Source organism: Coregonus clupeaformis, chromosome 27 (genome assembly GCF_020615455.1).
Source record: "Coregonus clupeaformis isolate EN_2021a chromosome 27, ASM2061545v1, whole genome shotgun sequence".
Lineage (NCBI taxonomy): Eukaryota > Metazoa > Chordata > Actinopteri > Salmoniformes > Salmonidae > Coregonus > Coregonus clupeaformis.
This window is the reverse complement of record NC_059218.1, coordinates 33,831,788-33,856,383: the sequence shown is the minus strand read 5'-3', so window position 1 is coordinate 33,856,383 and position 24,596 is coordinate 33,831,788. Positions and strand designations below refer to the sequence as shown.

Here is a 24,596-nt window from a genome sequence, read left to right as displayed (position 1 = left end):
GAGGTAGTCATTAAAAAATCATGTCAACCCCTATTATTTCACACAATGAGTCCAAGTAACTTGTGATTTGTTAAGCCACATTTTACTCCTGAACGAATTTAGGCTTGCCTAAACAAAAGGGCTGAATACTTTTGCAACAACTATATTTTAGTTATTAAGTAGAATTTTCTTTTCACTTTGACATTATGGAGTATTTTGTGATACTCAATAACAAAAAATCCCAACTAAATCCATTTCAATCCCACTTTGTCACACAACAAAATGTGAATAAATCCAAGGGGGTGAATACATTGACTTATGCAAGAAGTTAAATATGCATAATTTTACTAAATGTTTACATGTTGAAGGGGGTTGATTTAACTAAAGTCAGAATGATTTGAATTGAGGATTGGTTGTCAGCAATAAACCAACTACATTCCCATTTGCTTCACATTTTCTTTATTACAAAGTTATTATAAATGTAGGCTATGAAGTTTATACAGTACATAAATGCATCATGTCTTGGCATAAACATTTGGTATTTGGTTTCCAAGGGTTTTTATATTCAAGGTTTTGTTGTAGTCTGTCATGACAAAAAATACTGATAGTATCATAGCTCTTTGAGAGGTGATGCTGTATGACAGTTTGCATCCATAAGTATTGTCATACCTTATGATATCACAGCACTGTGCCCTACTATAACAGGATCATGAGCCCTGTCACAGTGCCCACATTGAGGATATCACAAAAGTGTGTGTAACTCCAGTATAGCAGATACAATTCTGAGTATAGCATGCTAAGGTACACTGTATATACCAGTTAATTTCACATAATGGTGGTTTGCCCATCCAATGTTGGTATTCTTTCCATCATTTGGTCAGACCGGAGTGTATCCAGGAGATGTATATAGTCTTATGGTCAGTCTGCAGATGGCCGGGTGAGGAAACTCATCAGGCTCTCATAGCTGAGGAAGGTGATGGCGTTGACAGGGAAGGCCCTCAGGCTGTTCAGGAGGAGCCCCTTAAAGAACACCCTCACCCCCTCCTCCTTCAGACTCATACTCATGCAGTGCAGGACCCCCTGGTACACCCGGCCCCCAGCACCGGACATCTGCAGCCGCACCTTCACCACATCCATGGGTGTGGCAAAGGCCCACGTCACCACGCCTGCCACCCCACCCGCCATTAATACCGCAAATGTGCCTGAAGATACAAACCAAATTATTACATGAAAATCTATGTAATTGCACTAGCACTCAAACCATCAGCAATAAATGGTCAAACTAGACACAGACTCGCATGCTCTCTCTTCTCACAGACTAGCATGCTCTCTCTCTTCTCACAGACTAGCATGCTCTCTCTCTTCTCACAGCCTCGCATGCTCGCTCTCTTCTCACAGACTCGCATGCTCTCTTCTCACAGACTCGCATGGCTTTTGAACTGTTAACGACACACGCTCCAAGTCGTCTCTATTGCAGTGGCGTTGCACAGATGATCAGATCTCAGAACGCCTGGAGAAGAGCGTAACATCTCAGGAACCACATTCATATATTATAATATAACAATCTTTTCAGATGTGCAGCGCAATTGCAAAAAAAGATGGCCTGGAACACAACCTCTTTCTCCAACTGACCTGGCCGTTTGCCTTCTTCAGTCAGAAACCTGCAGGTGATCTCGTAAGGCAGGAAGTAGATTCCATAGCAGGGCACATCTCTCAGGGTAAGAGCCAACCCCCCTCGAAACAATCCCCTTGGCCCCTCCTCCCTCAGGATGACAGTCACACAGTGAATGGGACCTCGATACCCGTCACCACCGACCCCAGCCCAGCCCTTGGTCTGGGACTGCAGGCGTACCTTCACCAGGTCAACAGGCGCAGTAACCACCACCTGGCAGCAAAGAAAAGCTTGGTGTTAAAAAGTACACATAACAATTTCAGGGCCATTTAAAGCACGTTCCATATTACCTGTGCCAGACCTGAGAAACAGCCAGCTGCGAAGACTGCTGATGCAGAGGCAGGGTTGCCTTGGCTACGGTCGTTCCGTTGGGACTGAGTGAGGTAGTCTAAAGCATTGCTATAGGAACCAAAGACCACAGCGTTGGTGATGCCAGTAGTCAGGACAGGAAATGCCATGCCCTTGAAGAACCCAGGGATCTGATCCGACAAATGCAAAAATAGTATTGTTCAAGTATTGCTGATGGTACAACATTGTAGCGAAAATATAAAACACACATTGACAAATCCCACTGGGCACAAACTGGTTTAATCAACATTGTTTCAACATAATTTGTCAACGTATTCTGATGTGGAATCTACGAGGAAAATACATTAGATTTGAAAAAAGTAATCAACTGTTGTTTTGAGGGTAAAATTTCAACCACAGGATTATGTCATCACGATAACCAAATTTCAACATAGACAAACCTTGAATAAAATATGTTGAATTTGTACCTTTAAAAGAACTTAAGATCTTCAATGATAAAATCCACTATCAGAAAAAAACTAAACTATAGGCTGGGCAGCACCTCCTACTGGAGAATTGACCTATTGACAGCTACCCTTTGATCTCCCCATCCAGGGTCTTAACCAAGCCCATCCCTGCTTAGCTATGATATTTGCCACTGACTATTACCAATGTGCTATCATGAGAATTATTGTTGTGGAACTAATAGACTTACTGGACTCTACAAGGTGTTGAAAGCGTTCCACAAGGATGCTGGCCCATGTTGACTCCAATGCTTCCCACAGTTGTGTCAAGTTGGCTGGATGTCCTTTGGGTGGTGGACCATTCTTGATACACACGGGAGACTGTTGAACGTGAAAAACCCAGCAGCGCTGTAGTTCTTGACACAAACCGGTGCGCCTGGGCTGGCACCTACTACCATATCCCGTTAAAAGGCACTTAAATCTTTTGTCTTGCCCATTCACCCTCTGAATGGCACACATACACAATCCATGTCTCAATTGTCTCGAGGCTTAAAAATCTTTCTTTAACCTGTCTCCTCCCCTTCATCTATACTGATTGAAGTGGATTTAACAAGTGACATCAATAAGGGATCATAGCTTTCACCTGGATTCCCCTGGTCAGTCTATGTCATAAAAAGAGCAGGTGTTCGTAATGTTTTCTATACTCAGTGAGGTGCATTCAAACTAAAAGCGGATTTACCTATTTCGGTGGAGACCCGAGGAACCTCAAGAGTTAACCAATACTTTGTTTTTATACTTCAACAACGAAGATATGTAAGCTTACGTAGCTTTTAAACTAGCTCATCAGTATGTTTTTTATACGTTAAATCCACTCCTTTCCTCTTGTGACCTCACCCTTTCCCAGTTACCTCCCACTCACAAGGCAGGAAATACGCACTTAATCTTTACTAGAGGCTGTTTGCCTGCTGATCTCACTGCAACCCCCCTCCAGGTCTCTGATCACTACTTTGTTTTCTTTTCTCTCCATCTCTCCTCCAACTCTACCCACTCAGCCCCTACCCAGATGGTCATGCGCCACCGCAATCTTTGCTCTCTCTCTCTCCCGCTACTCTCCTCTTCTATCCTATCCTCTCTTCCATCTAATAAATCTTTCTCCCACTTTTCTCCTGACTCTGCCTCTTCGACCCTACTCTCTTCCCTTTCCGCATCCTTTGACTCTCACTGTCCCCTTTCCTCCCAGCCGGCCCAACCTTCCCCTCCCGCTCCGTGGCTGAGTGACTCACTGCATGCTAACAGAACAGGGCTGCGGGCAGCTGAGCGGAAATGGTGGAACACTAAACTTCTGGTGGACCTATCATCCTTCCATACCCTCCTCTCTACCTTCTCTTCCTCTGTATTCACTGCTAAAGCCGCTTTCTATCACTCTAAATGTCAAGCTTCTGCCGCCAACCCTGGGAAACTTTTCTCCTTCTGACACACAGGTGGCGACATGCATTTCTGCGTGCCTGGCAGACATCTCAGCTTGGATATCGGCCCACCACCTCAAGCTCAAACTCGACAAAACGGAGCTGCTCTTCCTCCAGGGGATGACCTGCCCGCTCCAAGACCTCTCCATCACGGTTGACAACTCCACGGTGTCCCACTCCAGGAGTGCAAAGAAGCTTGGTGTGACACTGGACTACAACCTGTCGTTCTCTGCAAAGCAGTGACTCACTTCTGCAGGTTCATGCTCTACAACATCCGTAGAGTCCGACCTTTCCTCACACAGGAAGCGGCGCAGGTCCTAATCCAGGTACTTGTCATCTCCCGTCTAGACTACTGCAACTCTCTGTTGGCTGGGCTCTACGCTTGTGCCATCAAACCCCTACAACTTATCCAGAATGCCGCAGCCCACCTGGTGTTCAACCTTCCAATGTTCTCCCATGTCACCCGTTCCTCCACACACTCCACTGGCTTCCAGTCGAAGCTTGCATCACATTCAAGACCCTGGTGCTTGCCTACGGAGCAGCAAGGGGAACTACACCTCCTTACCTTCAGGCTATGCTCAAACCCTACATCCCAAACCAAGCACTCCGTTCCGCCACCTCTGGTTCTTGGCCCTCCCACCCCTACGGGAGGACAGCTCCCGCTCAGCCCAGTCCAAGCTCTTCTCTATCCTGGCACCCCAATGGTGGAACAAGTTTCCCCCTAAAGTCAGGACAGCGGAGTCCCTTCTTATTTTTTGGGAAAACGTCTGAAACCCTACCTCTTTGAAGAGTATCTTAAATAACTCTCACGGCGCCCCCTACGCCCCCCTCCCAAAAATGTTTACTATTTAAAAAAGGCACTTCTCTTTTCCCACTAGCACTGACTTTGATGATAAATACTTTGTTTAGGGAAAATGTACTTGATACGATTGTGATGTTGTTGTCTCACCTAGCTATCTTAAGATGAATGCACTAATTGTAAGTTGCTCTGGATAAGAGCCTCTGCTAAATGACTAAAATGTAAACATTTTAAATGTAACCAAACACAATTCCATATTTGAAATACAATAAATAGCCTATTAACTTGTCGGAAAGTTAACAAATTATATGTTGGATTGACGTCTCCAACTCAACCAAAAATAAAAGTTAAAGAATGGGCATAAGCCAGTTGCTCAGATGGAAAATAACCAAGCAGTAGATCTCCTTTAAATGTTCATATTTGGTTGTGTTGTCAACCAAATACAATTCAATATTACTTTTGTAATACAGTAAATAGCCTAATGTTAAGGCTATCTTACAAACTAATTTAACATTTTACTTCAAATTGAGTAACACATCCATGGCCACATTTTGAGGTTACTGTAACTATACATGTATTTTTATGTAATCATATACAGTGTGCATGTTCAAGATAGCATGCATAGGTCATCACAGGTCTGTGGAGATCTTCACATTTGTGTAATAATCTGTGCAGAATCTCGAATGGCATTGATCACTTGCACTATGTACTTTTAATGTAATCTCAACAGCAATCCAGGTCATTTGGTTCTGCTATTAGATGAAGCACAGCGATAAGTAACACATGTTGTATAAATAAACTAAATATCTGACATTGTATTCCCACTTGAACTTTGCTGTGCTTTTACATGGTTGAAAGCACAGTGATAGACATTTGAGTGAAAACTTAACCAAAAATAAGACATTGTTTTTTCATTGGAATTTGGTTGTGCTTTTAGATGGTTGAAAGCATAGTGATAACACATTGGAAATTCAACTAACTTTTGGCTGTCTTTTTGAGTGGGTGAATATAGGTTGTAATCTCATTGATTGTCTCAACCAAATATTACTCTATTATCCACATTGAAATGACGTGCTGTGCACAGTGGGATGAGTCACATAATACCAAACTATTCAAAAACGTACCCCTTCGCGAGTGTATGTCCTAGCCACACAGTCAAAAATCCCCTTGTATTTAACCTGGGTCTGCAGACGCACCTACAGATGGAGTATAATATACATATTATGTGACTTGTCAACAAGTTTTGATTCCTTGGTCTAAATTAGTGGATCTAATCATCAAGTTTGAATGAGTCCAATACTTGTACCTTCACTGTGTCCATTGGGTGACCAAAAGCCAACCCTACTGCTCCTAGAACATATTCATATACCCCTAGTCAAGTTCAACCTCCATATTCATGCCCAAAAATGTTTTGATACACAAAAATATATGTTCCCCCTATACATTACCTGAGATGCATCCTGCTATGAATTCCACAAATGGCATTGGTAGGCTTGCTCAGTTGCTTGCTCACACTAAAACAGATCAATTGCAGTGCAACTATCAGTCCCAAGTTAATCAAGGTAGTTGGTATTACAGTCTCTCACCTTGTAACCATCTAGTCAGAAGTCAGCATTGCATTTATGATGATACCTGAATAGCCATTACAGTTTAGGAGTAGGGGAAAATATAAAATTATTAATAATTTTCCCTGATGACATTACCCACTGGGCACAGATGTCAATTCAACGTCTCCACGTTGGTTCAACGTAATTATATTGAAATGATGTGTAAACAACGTTGATTCAACCAGTGTGTGCCCAGTAGGTAGACTCACTAGACTTTAATACAGATTTCACAGCACATGGTTCTGGATCTCCAATAGTGATCTTTGAGCCTGATAGTGCAATCATGGCAATGGTGTGCATGTAGATAGATAGATAGATAGATTTTGGGTTCTATCAAACTAATTGTTTGCAATATTTCTAATTCCCCAATTTAATAATAATAATAATAATAATAATTCAACCCTACCACCCCTTCCTTGATTGGAGTAAACTAACGGACAACAATAAGTCTTTACTGCTACTTACAGCTATTTTCGCTCACATACAGTACACTTTCATCTTAATTCCAACCCTCAGATGTCCACAAACTAACCCATTTTCCCCAGTACACTACCATTTTACTGTTTCCTTTTGCAAAACATCCTTCTATTTTACTGTGATGTCTTATGAGGTTCTTGAACCTCTGTAATTGTACCGTTTCTACCGAGATTGCCCTAAAAATAAATACTTTACCTAAGAGTGTAATCATATTTCCCATTGATTGATCTTGGTTTTTCAGATCTCCTAACAGTAGGCCTACTGTTTGTAGGTCCATCTGAACACAGACATTATCACTTACACAACAGTTCAAAAGTTTGGGGTCACTTAGAAATGTCCTTGTTTTCAAAAGAAAAGCACATTTTTTGTCCATTAAAATAACATCAAATTGATCAGAAATACAGTGTAGACATTGTTCATGTTGTAAATGGCTATTGTAGCTGGAAACTGTTGATTTTTAATGGAATATTTACATAGGCGTACAGAGGCCCATTGTCAGCAACCATCAGTCCTGTGTTCCAATGACAAGTTGTGTTTGCTATTCCAAGTTTATCATTTTAAAAGGCTAATTGATAATTAGAAAACCCTTTTGCAATTATGTTAGCACAGCTGAAAACTGTTGTGCTGATTAAATAATCAATAAAACTGTCCTTCTTGAGACTAGTTGAGTATTTGGAGCATCAGCAATTGTGGGTTCGATTACAGGCTCAAAATGACCAGAAACAAATAACTTTCTTCTGAAACTCGTCAGTCTATTCTTGTTCTGAGAAATGAAGGCTATTCCATGCGAGAAATTGCCAAGAAACTGAAGATCTCGTACAACGCTGTGTACTACTCCCTTCACAGAACAGCGCAAACTGACTCTAACCAGAATAGAAAGAGGAGTGGGAGGCCCCGGTGCACAACTGAGCAAGAGGACAAATACATTAGAGTGTCTAGTTTGAGAAACAGGCGCCTCACAGGTCCTCAACTGGCAGCTTCATTAAATAGTCCCCGCAAAACACCAGTCTCAACGTCAACAGTGACGAGGCGACTCCGGGATGCTGACCTTCTAGGCAGAGTTGCAAAGAAAAAGCCATATCTCAGACTGCCCATCTTAATCTTTTATTTTTATTGGCCAGTCTGAGATATGGCTTTTTCTTTGCAACTCTGCCTAGAAGGTCATTTCTCAGAACAAGAATAGACTGACGAGTTTCAGAAGAAAGTTATTTGTTTCTGGCCATTTTGAGCCTGTAATCGAACCCACAATTGCTGATGCTCCAGATACTCAACTAGTCTCAAGAAGGACAGTTTTATTGATTCTTTAATCAGCACAACAGTTTTCAGCTGTGCTAACATAATTGTAAAAGGGTTTTCTAATGATCAATTAGCCTTTTAAAATGATAAACTTGGATTAGCAAGCACAATATGCCACTGGAACACAGGACTGATGGTTGCTGATAATGGGCCTCTGTACACCTATGTAGATATTCCATTAAAAATCTGCCGTTTCCAGCTACAATAGTCATTTACAACATTAACAATGTCTACACTGTATTTCTGATCAATTTGATGTTATTTTAATGGACAAAACTATTGGTTTTCTTTCAAAAACAAGGACATTTCTAAGTGACCGCAAACTTCTGAACGGTAGTGTACCTGTCTCCAAAAGCAAGCCACAGAAGGACAGTACCAAAATAGATAATCTATTGATTCTGTTTCCTCGGGGCAGAGTCTGCACAGGGCTGACTGTTCAATGTTAAGATATTTATTGGAGTCCCATTCTAAATCATTGATAGAAAATATAGGTCGCTAAAGCATATAGCATAGCTTATATATAGCGTGTATATAGCTAGTGATATGCTGCTATTCAACCATTGTGCAAAGTTAATAAACGCACCCATTAGTCTGGAGCAGTAAACCAGTTCAAAATATACAAAATGAATTGGGGCGAACATCCCCGTTGCGTTTTGCGCTTAAAAGAATGAAAGCAAAGCTTTTGAAGAGTAGGGTTGACTAGAAAGTTTGGTCGGTGACCTACACCAGAGAAAGATTTACCTGATTTGAGCGTTACCTCATCGCAGAATACACACCAAAACAAGTTCTATCGGAGTATTATACTTTCTTGATCGACCCGCACTATTATGTGACTGCCTACAACATACCATATCTAAAGGCAAATCGTCTTTGATTCATTTTTTTAGGGTAGGGTTTTGCTGCCCTTTAGCGTAAAAAATGCGCACTGTCCACTATAAAAAAAATAAAAGTAGTCCACCATATTTTTTTTTTATATATGTGCGGACGGGGGGAGACGACGCAACCCGGAGTGCCTGAATACAGCCCTTAGCCGTGGTATATTGGCCATATACCACAAACGCCCGAGGTGCCTTATTGCTATTATAAACTGGTTACCAACCAGTGGCGATTTTAGCATGTAAATCTTGGTGGGGCAAAAAATATATATATACAGTGGGGAAAAAAAGTATTTAGTCAGCCACCAATTGTGCAAGTTCTCCCACTTAAAAAGATGAGAGAGGCCTGTAATTTTCATCATAGGTACACGTCAACTATGACAGACAAAATGAGAGAAAAAAATCCAGAAAATCACATTGTAGGATTTTTAATGAATTTATTTGCAAATTATGGTGGAAAATAAGTATTTGGTCAATAACAAAAGTTTCTCAATACTTTGTTATATACCCTTTGTTGGCAATGACACAGGTCAAACGTTTTCTGTAAGTCTTCACAAGGTTTTCACACACTGTTGCTGGTATTTTGGCCCATTCCTCCATGCAGATCTCCTCTAGAGCAGTGATGTTTTGGGGCTGTCGCTGGGCAACACGGACTTTCAACTCCCCTCCAAAGATTTTCTATGGGGTTGAGATCTGGAGACTCCAGGACCTTGAAATGCTTCTTACGAAGCCACTCCTTCGTTGCCCGGGCGGTGTGTTTGGGATCATTGTCATGCTGAAAGACCCAGCCACGTTTCATCTTCAATGCCCTTGCTGATGGAAGGAGGTTTTCACTCAAAATCTCACGATACATGGCCCCATTCATTCTTTCCTTTACACGGATCAGTCGTCCTGGTCCCTTTGCAGAAAAACAGCCCCAAAGTATGATGTTTTCACTCCCATGCTTCACAGTAGGTATGGTGTTCTTTGGATGCAACTCAGCATTCTTTGTCCTCCAAACACAACGAGTTGAGTTTTTACCAAAAAGTTATATTTTGGTTTCATCTGACCATATGACATTCTCCCAATCCTCTTCTGGATGCACTCTAGCAAACTTCAGACGGGCCTGGACATGTACTGGCTTAAGCAGTGGGACACGTCTAGCACTGCAGGATTTGAGTCCCTGGCGGCGTAGTGTGTTACTGATGGTAGGCTTTGTACTTTGGTCCCAGCTCTCTGCAGGTCATTCACTAGGTCCCCCCGTGTGGTTCTGGGATTTTTGCTCACCGTTCTTGTGATCATTTTGACCCCACGGGGTGAGATCTTGCGTGGAGCCCCAGATCGAGGGAGATTATCAGTGGTCTTGTATGTCTTCCATTTCCTAATAATTGCTCCCACAGTTGATTTCTTCAAACCAAGCTGCTTACCTATTGCAGATTCAGTCTTCCCAGCCTGGTGCAGGTCTACACTTTTGTTTCTGGTGTCCTTTGACAGCTCTTTGGTCTTGGCCATAGTGGAGTTTGGAGTGTGACTGTTTGAGGTTGTGGACAGGTGTCTTTTATACTGATAACAAGTTCAAACAGGTGCCATTAATACAGGTAACGAGTGGAGGACAGAGGAGCCTCTTAAAGAAGAAGTTACAGGTCTGTGAGAGCCAGAAATCTTGCTTGTTTGTAGGTGACCAAATACTTATTTTCCACCATAATTTGCAAATAAATTCATTAAAAATCCTACAATGTGATTTTCTGGATTTTCTTTTCTCAATTTGTCTGTCATAGTTGACGTGTACCTATGATGAAAATTACAGGCCTCTCTCATCTTTTTAAGTGGGAGAACTTGCACAATTGGTGGCTGACTAAATACTTTTTTGCCCCACTGTATGTGGGATGCATGCCAGCTAAGCCACTACACAACACATCCCTAAACAATACATTAATTGCACTATAATGGTGACAAACGGTGCCCACAAACTGTTAGGCCCTACATAAAGCTGTCCCAACAGCAGAGTCCCAACAGCAGTCCCAACACCTTACCACTGCCACACCTGCCTATCAGCAGAGCATTGTCTGGCAGCGAAACAGTTAATTCAGCCTCATTTACTGCCTTTAAAAAAAACATAGCTGATATGGCTGACTTGCTTAAACAAATGTGGTTTCTACTGACAATTCAGATGTACAAACTATGGCATAAGGGGAAGACAAGCGGATAAGAGGCAATCCGTAATTTCAATTAAGACATTAATGAGCGAGCTAGGACGGACGTAGTCAATATAACTATTTGTTAAGCACTTTTGAAATGTACAGCGACAGAATTCAGAACATGGGCCGTTCTTACAGTGTTCTCCCTGTACACCAAGTCAGAACTGTAGGATAAATAAAGGGGGCATATAAGCAGACAATGAAAGCTCTTACAATTTTCGATGATTACATTTCTCTAAAACAGGTTATAGGCTACATGTGCACCACCAAGTCAGAACAGTAGGCGAAATTAAGAGGGGAACATATACCAAATTATTAGGGTAAGGCACATGGACTACTAACAGCTTACTACACAACATACACATAGTATTACTTTCTTAGCTACGGTATACATATCTCCCTGGAATATTACATAATTTATGCAGCAGCATACAATACATTTTTGGACTCACCTTGTTGTGCTCACTTGAACAGGAAGGTGGCGCGGCGGTCCTTAGTGGGCAAATTTTGTCATCAAACTTTCATCAAAGTCTGGCATTCTCTGGATTTATGGTGCTTTCAAGACAACTGGGAACTCTGAAAAAAATAAGGTCGAATCATAAGGACATCAGTGATCTTCAGGTCGTAGCTCTAGAAAGAGGCCGAGTTCCGGATTTACAATTCCGAGTTGAATGACCGTTCAAAACTTATTTTCCCAGTCGGAGCTTGTTTTTCCAGAGTTCCCAGTTGTCTTGAACTCACCGGAGAGCCAAGTCTAGGTCCAAAAGTCTTCTTAACAGATTCTACCCCCAAGCCATAAGACTCCTGAACAGCTAATCATGGCTACCCGAACTATTTGCATTGTCCCCTACACCCCACCCCACCCCCTCTTTTACGCTGCTGCTACTCTGTTTATTATCGATGCATAGTCACTTTAACTCTACCCACATGTACATATTACCTCAATTACCTTGACTAACCGGTGCCCCCGCACATTGACTCTGTACCGGTACCCCCTGTATATAGCCTCCCTACTGTTATTTTATTTTACTGCTGCTCTTTAATTATGTTTTTTAATTTTTTTTACTTATCTATTTTTTACTTAACACTTATTTTCCTTAAAACTGCATTGTTGGTTAAGCATTTCATTGTAAGGTCTGTTGTATTCGGCACATGTGGCTAATAAAATTTGATTAGATTTTATTTGAAGGGGCTTGAATTTTCAAGCTCTACCCTTAGACTTGGTGGTGATGTAGTGTCTCCATGAGTGACAGAACACTGAGCCAATCACGGCGCAACTAGAGAACATTACCAACACCTATGCTCCATATTTTCCGCTGGCTGCCCCACCACCACAGAAAGCACTGAACTAGGCTGAAACACTTGCATTTTGGAGCTGCCTTACTCAATAAAGCAAGAAATAGACCATGTTTGTATGCAGCTTTATTAACTCAATTATTATTATTATTATTTATTTTTTACATTGTTTGCAAACTGATATGCAACACGTATTAATGCCAAAATAACATGCACATATATATATATACAGTACCAGTCAAAAGTTTGGACACACCTACTCATTCAAGGGTTTTTCTATATTTTTTACTATTTTCTACATTGTAGAATAATAGTGAATACATCAAAACTATGAAATAACACATATGGAATCATGTAGTAACCAAAAAAGTGTTAAACAAATCAAAATATATTTTATATTTGAGATTCTTCAAAGTCACTGGACCATTAACACTGGATAATCGCAACTAGCTAGCTGCAACCAAATTAACGTTGTTGTTGGCTAATCAGCCTTGAGCTAGTCTTGAGTTAGGCACATCTCCCGGCTATCTACCTCTCTGTCAACCGGACGGGACCTCCTAGAGTTGACACGGAGCCCTGCAGATCCATCACGACTGGTCTGCCGACGTAATCGTCTGTGGTTTCAACAGGCTTCCCGTTGCGACGACCACGAAGATCCATCTGCTAGCCCCGGCCCGCTAGCACACGCAAACTACAACCGTGCTTCCTGCTCGCTGTGCTGAAGCACCAATTTGAACTGCTCTCGGACTCACGTATTGCTGTTCACTGGACCTTATGATCACTCAGCTGCACAGCTGATGCCTGTTGGACTGTTCCTTTACACGGTACCCTGTCCTGTTTATTCTGTTTAGCCTGAGCCCAAACTTTATCGCCATTACCAGTTGTTGTCTTGGCTCTCTCTAATAACACCTGTGATTGCTTTATGCCTCTCTCCCATGTCAATATGCCTTGCCTATTGCTGTTCCAGTTAGTTCTTATTATACAATTTCACTGTAGAACCCCAAGTCCCTCTCAAACTGCCTCAAATAGTTCCTTTGTTCCACCCCCATACACGCCGAGACCGGCTCAATCGGGTGCCTCCAGTGATGCTATCTCTTTCATTGTTACCCAACGCTTAGGTTTACCTCCACTGTACTCATATCCTTCCATATCCTTGTCTGTACATAATGCCCTGAATCTTTTCTACAACGCCTGGAAATCTGCCCCCTTTATTCTCTGTACCCAACGCACTAGAAGACCAGTTCTTAAAGCCTTTAGCCGTATCCTTATTCTAGTCCTCCTCTGTTCCTCTGGTGATGTAGAGGCTAACCCAGGCCCTGCAGCCCCCAGTATCACTCCTACTCCCCAGGAGCTATCATTTGTTGACTTCTGTAACCATAAAAGCCTTGGTTTTCTGCACGTTAATATCAGAAGCCTCCTTCCTAAGTTTGAGTTACTCACTGCGTTAGCACACTCCGCCAACCCTGATGTTCTAGCAGTGTCTGAATCCTGGTTTAGGAAGGCCACCAAAAATTCTGAAATTTCCATCCCCAACTACAACATTTTCCATCTAGATAGAACTGCCAAAGGGGGTGGAGTTGCAATCTACTGTAGAGAGAGCCTGCAGAGCTCTATCATACTATCCAGATCTGTGCCCAAACAGTTTGAGCTTCTACTTCTAAAAATCCACCTTTCCAGAAATAAGTCTCTCACTGTTGCCGCTTGCTACAGACCCCCATCAGCCCCCAGCTGTGCCCTGGACACCATATGTGAATTGATTGCCCCCCATTTATCCTCAGAGTTTGTACTGCTTGGTGACCTAAATTGGGATATGCTTAACACCCCGGCCATCCTACAATCCAAACTAGATGCCCTCAATCTCACACAAATTATCAACTAACCTACCAGATACAACCCTAAATCCGTAAACATGGGCACCCTCATAGATATCATCCTGACTAACTTACCCTCTAAATACACCTCCGTTGTCTTCAACCAGGATCTCAGCGATCACTGCCTTATTGCCTGCGTCCGTAACAGGTCCGCGGTTAAACAACCACCCCTCATCACTGTCAAACGCTCCCTAAAACACTTTAGCGAGCAGGCCTTCCTAATTGACCTGGCCCAGGTATCCTGGATGGATATAGATCTCATTCCGTCAGTAGAGGATGCCTGGTTGTTCTTTAAAAGTAATTTCCTCTCAATCTTTAAATAAACATGCCCCATTCAAAAAATACAGAACTAAGAACAGATATAGCCCCTGGTTCTCCTCAGACTTGACTGCCCTTGACCAGCACAAAAACATCCTGTGGCGTACTGCATTAGCATCAAATAGCCCCCGCGATATGCAACTTTTCAGGGAAGTTAGGAACCAATATACACAAGCAGTTAGGAAAGCAAAGGCTAACTTTTTCAAACAGAAATGTGCATCCTGTAGCACTAACTCCAAAACGTTTTGGGACACTGTAAAGTCCATGGAGAATAAGAGCACTTCCTCCCAGCTGCCCACTGCACTGAGGCTAGGAAACACTATCACCACCGATAAATCTACAATAATCGAGAATTTCAACAAGCATTTTGCTACGGCTGGCCATGCTTTCCACCTGGCTACCACTACCCGGCCACCAGCTCTGCACCCTCTGCTGCAACTTGCCCATGCCCCCCCCGCTTCTCCTTCACACAAATTCAGACAGCTGATGTTCTGAAAGAGCTGCAAAATCTGGACCCCTACAAATCATCTGGGCTAGACAATCTGGACCCTTTCTTTGTAAAACTAGCCGCCGAAATTGTCGCAACCCCTATTACTAGCCTGTTCAACCTCTCTTTCGTAACGTCTGAGATCCCCAGAGATTGGAAAGCTGCCGCGGTCATCCCCCTCTTCAAAGGGGGTGACACTCTAGATCCAAACTGTTACAGACCTATATCCATCCTACCCTGCCTTTCGAAAGATTTTGAAAGCCAAGTTAACAAACAGATCACCGACCATTTCGAATCCCACCGTACCTTCTCCGCTATGCAATCCGGTTTCCGAGCTGGTCATGGGTGCACCTCAGCCACGCTCAAGGTCCTAAACAATATTATAACCGCGATCGATAATAGACAGTACTGTGCAGCCGTCTTCATCGACCTGGCCAAGGCTTTCGACTCTGTCAACCACCGCATTCTTATTGGCAGACTAAATAGCCTTGGTTTCTCAAATGACTGCCTCGCCAGGTTCACCAACTACTTCTCAGATAGAGTTCAATGTGTCAAATCGGAGGGCCTGTTGTCTGGACCTATGGCGCTCTCTATGGGGGTGCCACAGGGTTCAATTCTTGGGCCGACTCTTTTCTCTGTGTATATCAATGATGTCGCTCTTGCTGCTGGTGACTCTCAGATCCACCTCTACGCCGACGACACCATTTTGTATACATCTGGCCCTTCATTGGACACTGTGTTAACAAACCTCCAAACGAGCTTCAATGCCATACAACACTCCTTCAGTAGCCTCCAACTGCTCTTAAACACTAGTAAAACTAAATGCATGCTCTTCAATCGAACACTGCTGGCACCTAATATACATAATGTATATATTTCTATCTAGTAGAGAAATAGCCCTGATTTATTTCCAATAGGCTAGACAGAGATTCCCCTATCCCATTCGGCCTATAAGGTGAGTTCAATGGTATTGCTTCTGCTCCAGACACAGTGCCTTTTCATTTTAGCATAATTGCTCACTTATATCTAAACACAGTATAATAGTTAAGCAACATACTACAATTCCAGAACGATAGATGGCGGTAATGTACCATAATAGTTGAGCTGCACAACAACAATTAATATGAACATTTTTACCACAGAACAATGAGACAGATATTTCACTGGATGTATAAATGTGAAGCATCCGCTTGGCGTTTCCACTCACTACCAAATATGGTAGTGAGAGGAAGCCCGATGGCGGGCAGTGGGAGAAGATGGAACGAGATGGATTTGGGCCGACATTCTGCAAATGTTCTCATCGATTAATCATTTGATCTCAATACAGTTTTCTGTTCCCAAAACTAGAATCTGTTATGAAAAGAGTGGACTAAGTTTTGTAGACTTTACCCTTTGCAAAAAAAAAAAAAAAATCGCCTTGTTTAGAAGGTGCGCAAAGGAGAATTGAGTTATTGCACACGCGCACTGCACAGAGGAGGGGTTTCCTTACGGACATATGCAGATGTAGCTAGTAGAACACACCAATAGGATCTCGCTAGCTCCTGCTTGGCTCTGCCCACCTCCTTGCTTGTTCTGCCCACTATGACTAATTTGTTTCCATTAGAAACGACAGGCTGTGGTCTATCTTGGTTTACTTATAAAACATTTGTTTTTACTGTCTCGACACTTCCGGATTGGGGTTTGGACCGCGGTGGGCGCAGTTTTCCAGAGTTGTCAGTTTGCTGGTAAACTGTTGAAGTTGTTGTGACAAAATACTGAGTTTTTATACTATTTTGTGCACTGTCAATACCACCTCTTCAGTAAAATAAGGTAATTGAATCTCACTGGTTTAGCGCACCGCTGACTTCTTGCTAGGTAGCTAGCTAACATGTTAGCCCTTCGTACGTGAGTTATCTCTGACTTCGCGCAGGGTGCTAGATGTGAAATGTCGCTATCCTGCCAGTCAAAACTAGCTGACTGGCTAACGGTAGCTGTAACTATTTTCTTACGACTAAACAACGACGAGTAAAATCAAAGCCTTGATATTGAATATAATTAGCAGCTAGCAACCAACTTAGCTTCTGAGATGGCTAAAGTTAAGTATGTCACAGTGAATTTGCTGGATAACGTTGTTTTTTTGTTAATTTTTTTTATAAAAAAAGATTTTTGTGTCCCACACAGATGGAAGGAGATGAGTGTGGGAAGTTTCCTCCAGAACCATCGGAGGGTAAATCACAGAGGGGAAGTGTGGCCTCCTCTGTCACCCGCGGTCAGTAACCTTTTTTCTTTCAGTCTGGTGTTTACAATATAATATTATTTTGTCCCTCTGTGTGTTTCTTATTTGGAAGATGCAAGATGGTGTTTTGCGTCAACTTCCCTCCCTGTGTGTTTTCTCCTACAGCTCAAGATGTGCTTGTGTACCTGGTGGGTGACAGTGCTGTACACCTGTGTGTGGAGGGGGTTGGCTGTGTGAGTGTCCAGGAGCTAGGCCACAGTGTCCGAGAGGCTCTCCACATTCCTGATTCGTCAATGGATGCCTTTGCCTTCTGGCTCTGCTCTCCTCTGCTCGGTAATGACAGCTCTCTCTGTAATGCACCTCCCTTCCTCATCCTCCTCCCCTAGCCCTCAAACAGCTGTGCTGTACATGCTGTTGTTATAAAATAAACAACTGGGTAATTCTTCATTCATTTGACATTTTGTTGATTTGATCAGGGGCAGGAGGGCTGATTTGTATTACAAAGGAATGTTGTTGTCTGAGGCTGGTCTGGTTCATTGTATCATGTATTGGTGAAGATTGTAGAGAGCCCTTGGGCCATAAGCGGAACACTGCCCATTTGTATGCTTCTCTCTTGAACTGCTGTCTTGCTGGAAGACTGGCATTGTTTGTAAAATATGAAAGAGATCACTACAGCAAAATGAGTGTAGGCCAAGTCTACAGCTTGTGGATATAGTGTGAAAGATTAGCATGCTTTGTCATGCCAAAATTATTTGATCTTTGTTATGCCATGAGAATGTTTATTCATACTTTCATAAATAATGACATTTGGTTGTCTACATCCTGCCTTTTCCTCCTCTCTCAGAACTGCAGTTAAAGCCGAAGCATCAGCCTTACAAACTGTGCCGCCAGTGGCAGGACCTGCTGTATCGCTTCACTGAGGCCTCGGAGGAGGACATATCTCAAGGTGAGACTGCCTGTGTCTCTGTGTGTAGGGATGAGCCTGTTTTTTTTGTAAGCTTTTGTATTTGTTTCTGTATTTTTAGCAGATTAATATTTTGTCTCCCATCCATGTTATTTTTCCCCCAAATGTTTTATTTTTTCATCCCCACTGCTGAATTCATATTGCTTTGTCAACCTGACCTCCTGTTAACTCTGACCCAACATCGCTAATCCTAAACTGTACATCTGCCATCATATAGAAATGTTCTGGAAACCCTCCACATGCTGTATTCTTTCCTTTTTTCTCCAGATGAGCCAAGCCTGCAGTACAGAAGGAATGTGTTTTATCCCAAGTCTAAAGAGCTGCAGGTACTGCTTGTTCCATTTTCTCCTTAAACTTAACATGAAGCTGTTGGAAAACATTGTCCTTAATAATATCAGTAAGGTTGTACTGTCAAATGGATACATTATACTTTCCTGGTCGTAGACACATACCCTGAGCACTCTAGCACCGACCCTCAGACAAAAGGTTACGTTTGTTACAAGAATTCCACGGTAACAGAATTGCGCTGAGACACTTAAAATGTATGCTAAACAATCATGCAAACCATACAACTCTAGGCACAAGGACTACTTTTAACAATTTACACTGAACATTTTACAAAACTTTTACTGGAAGAACTGTGCAAATGCTAAGTTTGGTAACAGAATTTCTGTAAAATCTCCCTCTTGTTTTTTTATGTGTCCATGTTTTCCAAATAATTGTGTTAAATATCTGCTCTAAATTAAGATTCAACGATGTCTGCAGAACAAATGGGGTGTCAGCTATGACATGAAACATTGACTTTGAAAAAATCTATTTTGGTTATTGAACTACAGTAGCCTAAGTAAAGTGGATTTACACCCGGTAACAGAATTGTAGTAAACTGAATTTCACAATGAGTCCCTGATCTGTACTATACATAAATGCATAATTATGGTTATGAATGTAATTCTCTTCATAGTGATGTATCTTAAATAGGTACACAAAGGTATACATATGTAATATCCTCCTTTGCATATTTGGGTATTATTCTACACACTGAAGACTATTTTAATGAGATCTGTCCCTAAACAAGACCAAATTTGGTTGGACTGGACCAAATCTGAACCAAAAGTTTGTACATCAAAGTAAATTACAGTACGTTATAGTGTACTCAACTCTAGTGTGCTCTACGGTGTACTGAACTCTTCTCTACTTTTCTTTACTGTGCTGTCCAAGCTTGTGAACACAACTCTGGTTTGACTACTAATGATTTTCCATTATAGCCAATTAAATTGCAGAAATTCCATTAACAAATTGGTAATGGAATTTTTTGATTTAATCACTTAATAATTCATAAACAAAATTGATATCAGTAAAAACACTAACTAATTGATAGGTCTACCTTAAGTTGTTACTTCTGGGAACTTTCATTATCCTCCCTCCTCATGAGGGAGAGAAATTAGAAAATATCTTAAAGATATGTGGGGTTTTGGTAATGGAATTTTAAGGCACAAGGCAGTGTTTCATAAACTTACAGAAGGCTGAAAAATGTATCCAAAACTAAATATGTGTTTATTCGTTGGCAGGGGTCTTTACTTCAACATTGTGTTTTAGATTAATTTAATATGCCTTTTTCTGGTAGATGTTTTGTAAGACCCCTTTTCCATTTGTTTGACCAGAAATCAAAGCCATTGCTTATTCTTAATTTTAGGATGGAAAATGGTTTAAAAGTATGTATATGCCTTAATTTCTCAAATATACACTCTTAGCGTTCATTTGACACCCAATTTGAAATGCTCTTATGAACTTCACATGTTGGTGCTCATGGGTCCTTTTACATGGAAATGACCCGAACTCCCCTATTTCTGTTTGGATCCTCCTATATTCCACGTCATTGCATGGTCTTTCCCTCTAGATTGAAGACGAGGGGGTGTTGAGACTCCTTTACGATGAGGCACGGGTTAACATCCTCGCGGGCCGCTTCCCCTGTGACCCTGAGACCTGGACAGGTTTGGGAGCACTGTCTTTTGCTCTGGAGCTGGGGGTCGGTCTGGACGACCAGAAAGCCACTGCTGCTTTAAGGTAAACTATGCCAGGCATTTGAACATCTGCCTCTTGCTGAAGTTATTGTGTAGTGTTTTTTTTTAAATTTAATTAAAAAAAAATAATAATACCTGGCTGCATACCCTGATTATTGCCCTTCTTCTCCCAACTCACTCAGGGAGAAGAAGCTGATATCCTTCCTGCCTGCACATGTTTCAGGGGGAGGTGGGGGGCTGTTCTCTACGCTGAGGGGGAAAGGGGGCCGTCAGGCAGGGCTGGAGCACAACCTTTTGGAGGAATATCGCAAGCTCAGCACCTCGGGCAGCACCCCCCTGGAGCCCACTCAGCGTCTACGCCAGTACCTCAGCACATGCCACTCTCTGCCTTACTACGGGTAAGGAACAAGCTGGACAAATGGCCTCAACTGTATGGTGCATGGAACACGTTCACAGTTGTATCTTCTTCATGTGCCACTTGCATCATGTCTCACTGGTGTGAGTTCGATTTTTGTCTGTGCAGGTGTGCTTTCTTCTCGGGGGAGATCGAAAAGCCAGCCCAGGGGATTCTTCATAGAGCAGGACGGAAAGCTGTCAATGTGGGGATCAGTCTGGAGGGGGTGTATGTAATGGACATCAAAGAGAAGGTGAGACCTGGAATGTCAAGTTAAAATGAATGATAACGCCTCTACATAACAAGCAGAATATTACCTATTTTACTGTGTGTGATTTAAGAATTGGCATGAACCAGAGGTATCCTTTATCAATCCAGAAAGACTCTTCACTGAATGATCCAACCCTCTCCCTTTCTGCCTCTCATTCTCTCTGATGCATCCCTACTCCATGACAGCACGTGCTCCTGGGCCTGCGCTTCAGTGAGCTGTCTTGGGACCACAGCTACCCTGAAGGGGAGGGTGACTCACACATCCTGTGGCTCGAATTCGATGGAGAGGAGGCCGGCACCCCTGTCAACAAGTTACTGAAGATCTACTCAAAACAAGTAATGAAACCTAAACATAATTTCTCTATTAAAAAAAATAAGTTCATTGTACTTTTCCTTAGTAGGTGGTCATAGATGTCCTTGAAGTGACCAGAGTTCATTCTATTCTTTATTCCCTCCTTGTACCTCTAGGCAGAGCTTATGAGCGGCCTTATCGAGTTCTGTGTGGAGCTACATTCTGCAGCCGACGGAGGGGCGGCCACGGAAACAGACGGTGATGTCACTGCTGGACAGGCGGGGGGCAGTGACGGAGAAAGGGACGGTCGCCGTGGGAAACTGCACAGGCAGAGCAGTGTGGTGTGCAGTCGGGTCCATACACTGAACACCATCAGCTACGTGGACAACGGTGAGTCTGGGGAGGGGGAATCATGCATGCCATTCATTTAGTCAGTATTAAGCATCCATATACACCAAAAGTATGTGGACACCCCTTCAAATTAGTGGATTCGGCTATTTCAGCCACACCCATTGCTGACAGGTGTATAAAATTGAGCACACAGCCATGCAATCTTCATAGACAAACATTGGTAGTAGAATGGCCCGTACTGAAGAGCTCAGTGACTTTCAACGTGGCACCGTCATAGGATGCCACCTTTCCAACAAGTCAGCTCGTCAAATTTCTGCCCTACTAGAGCTGCCCCTGTCAACTATAAGTGCTGTTATTGTGAAGTGGAAACGTCTAGGAGCAACAACGGCTCAGCCGCAAAGTGGTAGGCCACACAAGCTCACAGAACGGGACCGCCGAGTGCTGAAGCATGTAGCGCGTCTGTCCTCAGTTGCAACACTCACTACCGAGTTCCAAACTGCCTCTGGAAGCAACGTCAGCACAAGAACTGTTCGTCGGCTTCATGAAATGGGTTTCCATGGCCGAGGAGCCGCACACAAGCCTAAGATCACCATGCACAATGCCAAGCGTCGGCTAGAGTGGTGTAAAGCTCACCGCCATTGAACTCTGGAGCAGTGGAAACGCGTTCTCTGGAGTGATGAATCACGCTTCACCATCTGGCAGTCCGACGGATGAATCTGGGTTTGGCGGATGCCAGGAGAACGCTACCTGCCCCAACTGTAAAGTTTGGATGTGGAATAATGGTCTGGGGCTGTTTTCCGTGGTTCGGGCTAGGCCCCTTAGTTCCAGTGAAGGGAAATCTTAACGCTATGATATTCTAGACGATTCTGTGCTTCCAACTTTGTGGCAACAGTTTGGGGAAGGCCCTTTCCTGTTTCAGCATGACAATGCCTTTGTGCACAAAGGGAGATCCATACAGAAATGGTTTGTCAAGATTGGTGTCGAAGAACTTGACTGGCCTGCACAGAGCCCTGACCTCAACGCCATCGAACACCTTTGGGATGAATTGGAACGCCGACTGCGAGCCAGGCCTAATCGCCCAACATCAGTGCCCAACCTCACTAGCGCTCTTATGGCTGAATGGAAGCAAGTCCCCGCAGCAATGTTCCAACATCTAGTGGAAGGCCTTCCCAGAAGAGTGGAGGCTGTTATAGCAGCAAAGGGGGGACCAACTCCATATTAATGCCCATGATTTTGGAATGAGGTGTCCACATACCTTTAGCCATGAAGTGTAAGTTTCACTTGTTTGATATCAGGTAAGGTTGTAAAACTAACTGTTAAATGTATTTGTTGTCCTCCGGGCAGGTAAAGAAATCAAACGTCTGAAGCCAAAGAGAGCTGCTTCCTTCTTCACCAGGCAGGCACAACCACCCACATATTCTGCAGTACAGGTGGAAGAGAGTTTGGAGCAAGGGTGAGCCTCCATCTCCGGTATAGGCACTGCTCTATGCTAACTGGAGACCAAAACTGAACATGCACATTGAGATTGAGAGAGAGAAAAAGATATGCAAGGAGTTGGAGAGTTTATCTTGTTGTTTGTGAAAATACAATGGACCAAGAGTGGGATTTAAGTGTGAATAAATATTTATGCATAATTGTTGTGTATATGAAGTTACATGAGAATATTGGCATTCTTTAGGTGCTGCAAAGTGACGTTGAGTGTCGTTGCTTCACAGGTCAAGTTGAACCGGCTACCTATTGGTAGAAGTTGTAGTTTAATATGAAACTGTTGAGTAGTGGTAACATTCACAGTAGCACCACCTTGTATCTTTACCCTTGTGATAGGGGACCTTTATTACTGTTCTCCCTCAGATGGAATGTATGTACTATGACTACATACAGTATCATCCATTGAGATGTATGCAACACTCTTGGAAACCAAACAACACAGGGCATTGTATTGTCTAACAGGAGGGCGATATTGAAGGCTCTGCAACTATATCTTGTTCAAACCTCAGTCTTTGTTCCAAAACAAACATTTATCTTGTGGTAGTCTATGCTGCTCTGTGCTAAACACTCAGTCTCTCATGGTCATCATGGACTGTATCTGCGTCCTCCTCCCAGAAATGACAAGGTCAACCATTCTCCATATTCCAGACTGCACCCTTATCCAAGTGGTTTCAGATTCCATGTTTTGTTATTGTTATATTGTACAACATGCAAGAGCAGCTTGACTTAGGAGCTGTCCATTCAAGAAGAGTTTCCTGATGACACTTCTCCTGCTGGCCTCTCCTCAGTGTGTCAGTATGAGAGGAGCGATTCTACTGTATATCTTTGTATGAACACTAAATTGCATCAAACTGAAGAATGTGGTTTCCACTGTTAGAACTGATATTGTCAATTATGCAAATGGAATCAAAAAACAAAATGGTCGAATTCATTGTTCCTAAGTCAAGCTATGTATTCATGTTGTATTATTTTAAAACGATTGTAGTGTACTCACTTGCTTTATGTGCACGTGACTCAATATCTTAAGACTGCACTGTTTATATCTGAAATACTGTAGCGTTTTTACATTTGGTAATTATTTTGTATTATTATTATTGGAGTAATACCTTATCTTTTGACTCTCATACACCTATCTCTGTCTTTCTCACACAAATTAGACAATAGGTCATTTGAAACCTTATTATTTTTCAATGCAGTTGCTGTATAAAAAGACCAAGTGCCTTTTGTTTCAGTAATAATTTGGCCATTGAGACTAACCTGGTATTTATGTGGGCTTGTTTGTCTGTTAAACATGATCAGCAGAATGTTGCTGTATTCATTTTATCTGCTCTGGTTGCTATACATTTACACAACTTCTTGTTGTGTGTACACATTGAGACTGTCAAATATATCAAACCCTTTAACTTCACTGTTTTCGTTCCTTTGTCATTTATATAATGTGCACTACCAAACTAAACCAGTGGCTGTAGGTTTAGTCAAACCCATAAAACCTTTTTATTCAGCTTTGTACTGTTTTGACAAAACAGTGA

The 24,596-nt window shown here is 42.5% G+C and overlaps 2 protein-coding genes across 5 annotated transcripts; one reads left to right on the top strand and one right to left on the bottom strand.

Annotated features, from left to right (window-relative positions):
- Positions 1–124: 124 nt before the first annotated feature.
- LOC121541856 (solute carrier family 25 member 45) lies at positions 125–8,947 on the bottom strand. 4 transcript variants are annotated; one of them, XM_041851191.1, is made up of 7 exons: positions 8,790–8,947; positions 6,117–6,182; positions 5,975–6,018; positions 5,793–5,864; positions 1,942–2,130; positions 1,612–1,864; positions 125–1,181 (listed from the first exon to the last, which is right to left on the bottom strand). In XM_041851191.1, exons 2-7 carry the CDS (start codon positions 6,151–6,153, stop codon positions 898–900), a joined length of 879 nt encoding a protein of 292 aa, XP_041707125.1. In that variant the 5' UTR covers positions 6,154–6,182; positions 8,790–8,947; the 3' UTR covers positions 125–897. The 4 variants fall into 4 exon arrangements, with proteins under 4 accessions (XP_041707125.1, XP_041707126.1, XP_041707128.1 ...); XM_041851192.1 differs by lacking the exon at positions 5,975–6,018; XM_041851194.1 differs by lacking the exons at positions 5,793–5,864; positions 5,975–6,018.
- Positions 8,948–16,720: 7,773 nt separating this feature from the next.
- Positions 16,721–24,475, top strand: LOC121541855 (FERM domain-containing protein 8). Its single transcript, XM_041851190.1, has 11 exons — positions 16,721–16,881; positions 17,233–17,320; positions 17,453–17,620; positions 18,132–18,233; positions 18,519–18,577; positions 20,149–20,315; positions 20,455–20,670; positions 20,796–20,919; positions 21,123–21,272; positions 21,405–21,618; positions 22,924–24,475. Exons 2-11 carry the CDS (start codon positions 17,233–17,235, stop codon positions 23,034–23,036), a joined length of 1,401 nt encoding a protein of 466 aa, XP_041707124.1. The 5' UTR covers positions 16,721–16,881; the 3' UTR covers positions 23,037–24,475.
- The last annotated feature ends 121 nt before the right edge of the window (positions 24,476–24,596 follow it).

Bases quoted from the DNA above. Each gene is read 5' to 3' on its own strand.
- LOC121541856 (XM_041851191.1), bottom strand. From the start codon at position 6,153: ATGCCATTTGTGGAATTCATAGCAGGATGCATCTCAG. The intron at 5,865-5,974 runs GTACAAGTATTG...CTCCATCTGTAG, and splicing joins ACCCAATGGACACAGTGAAG to GTGCGTCTGCAGACCCAGGT. The intron at 2,131-5,792 runs GTACGTTTTTGA...TTGTCGGATCAG, and splicing joins GGACATACACTCGCGAAGGG to ATCCCTGGGTTCTTCAAGGG.
- LOC121541855 (XM_041851190.1), top strand. From the start codon at position 17,233: ATGGAAGGAGATGAGTGTGGGAAGTTTCCTCCAGAACCATCGGAGGGT. The intron at 18,234-18,518 runs GTGAGACTGCCT...TTTTTTCTCCAG, and splicing joins GGAGGAGGACATATCTCAAG to ATGAGCCAAGCCTGCAGTAC. The intron at 21,273-21,404 runs GTAATGAAACCT...TTGTACCTCTAG, and splicing joins TGAAGATCTACTCAAAACAA to GCAGAGCTTATGAGCGGCCT.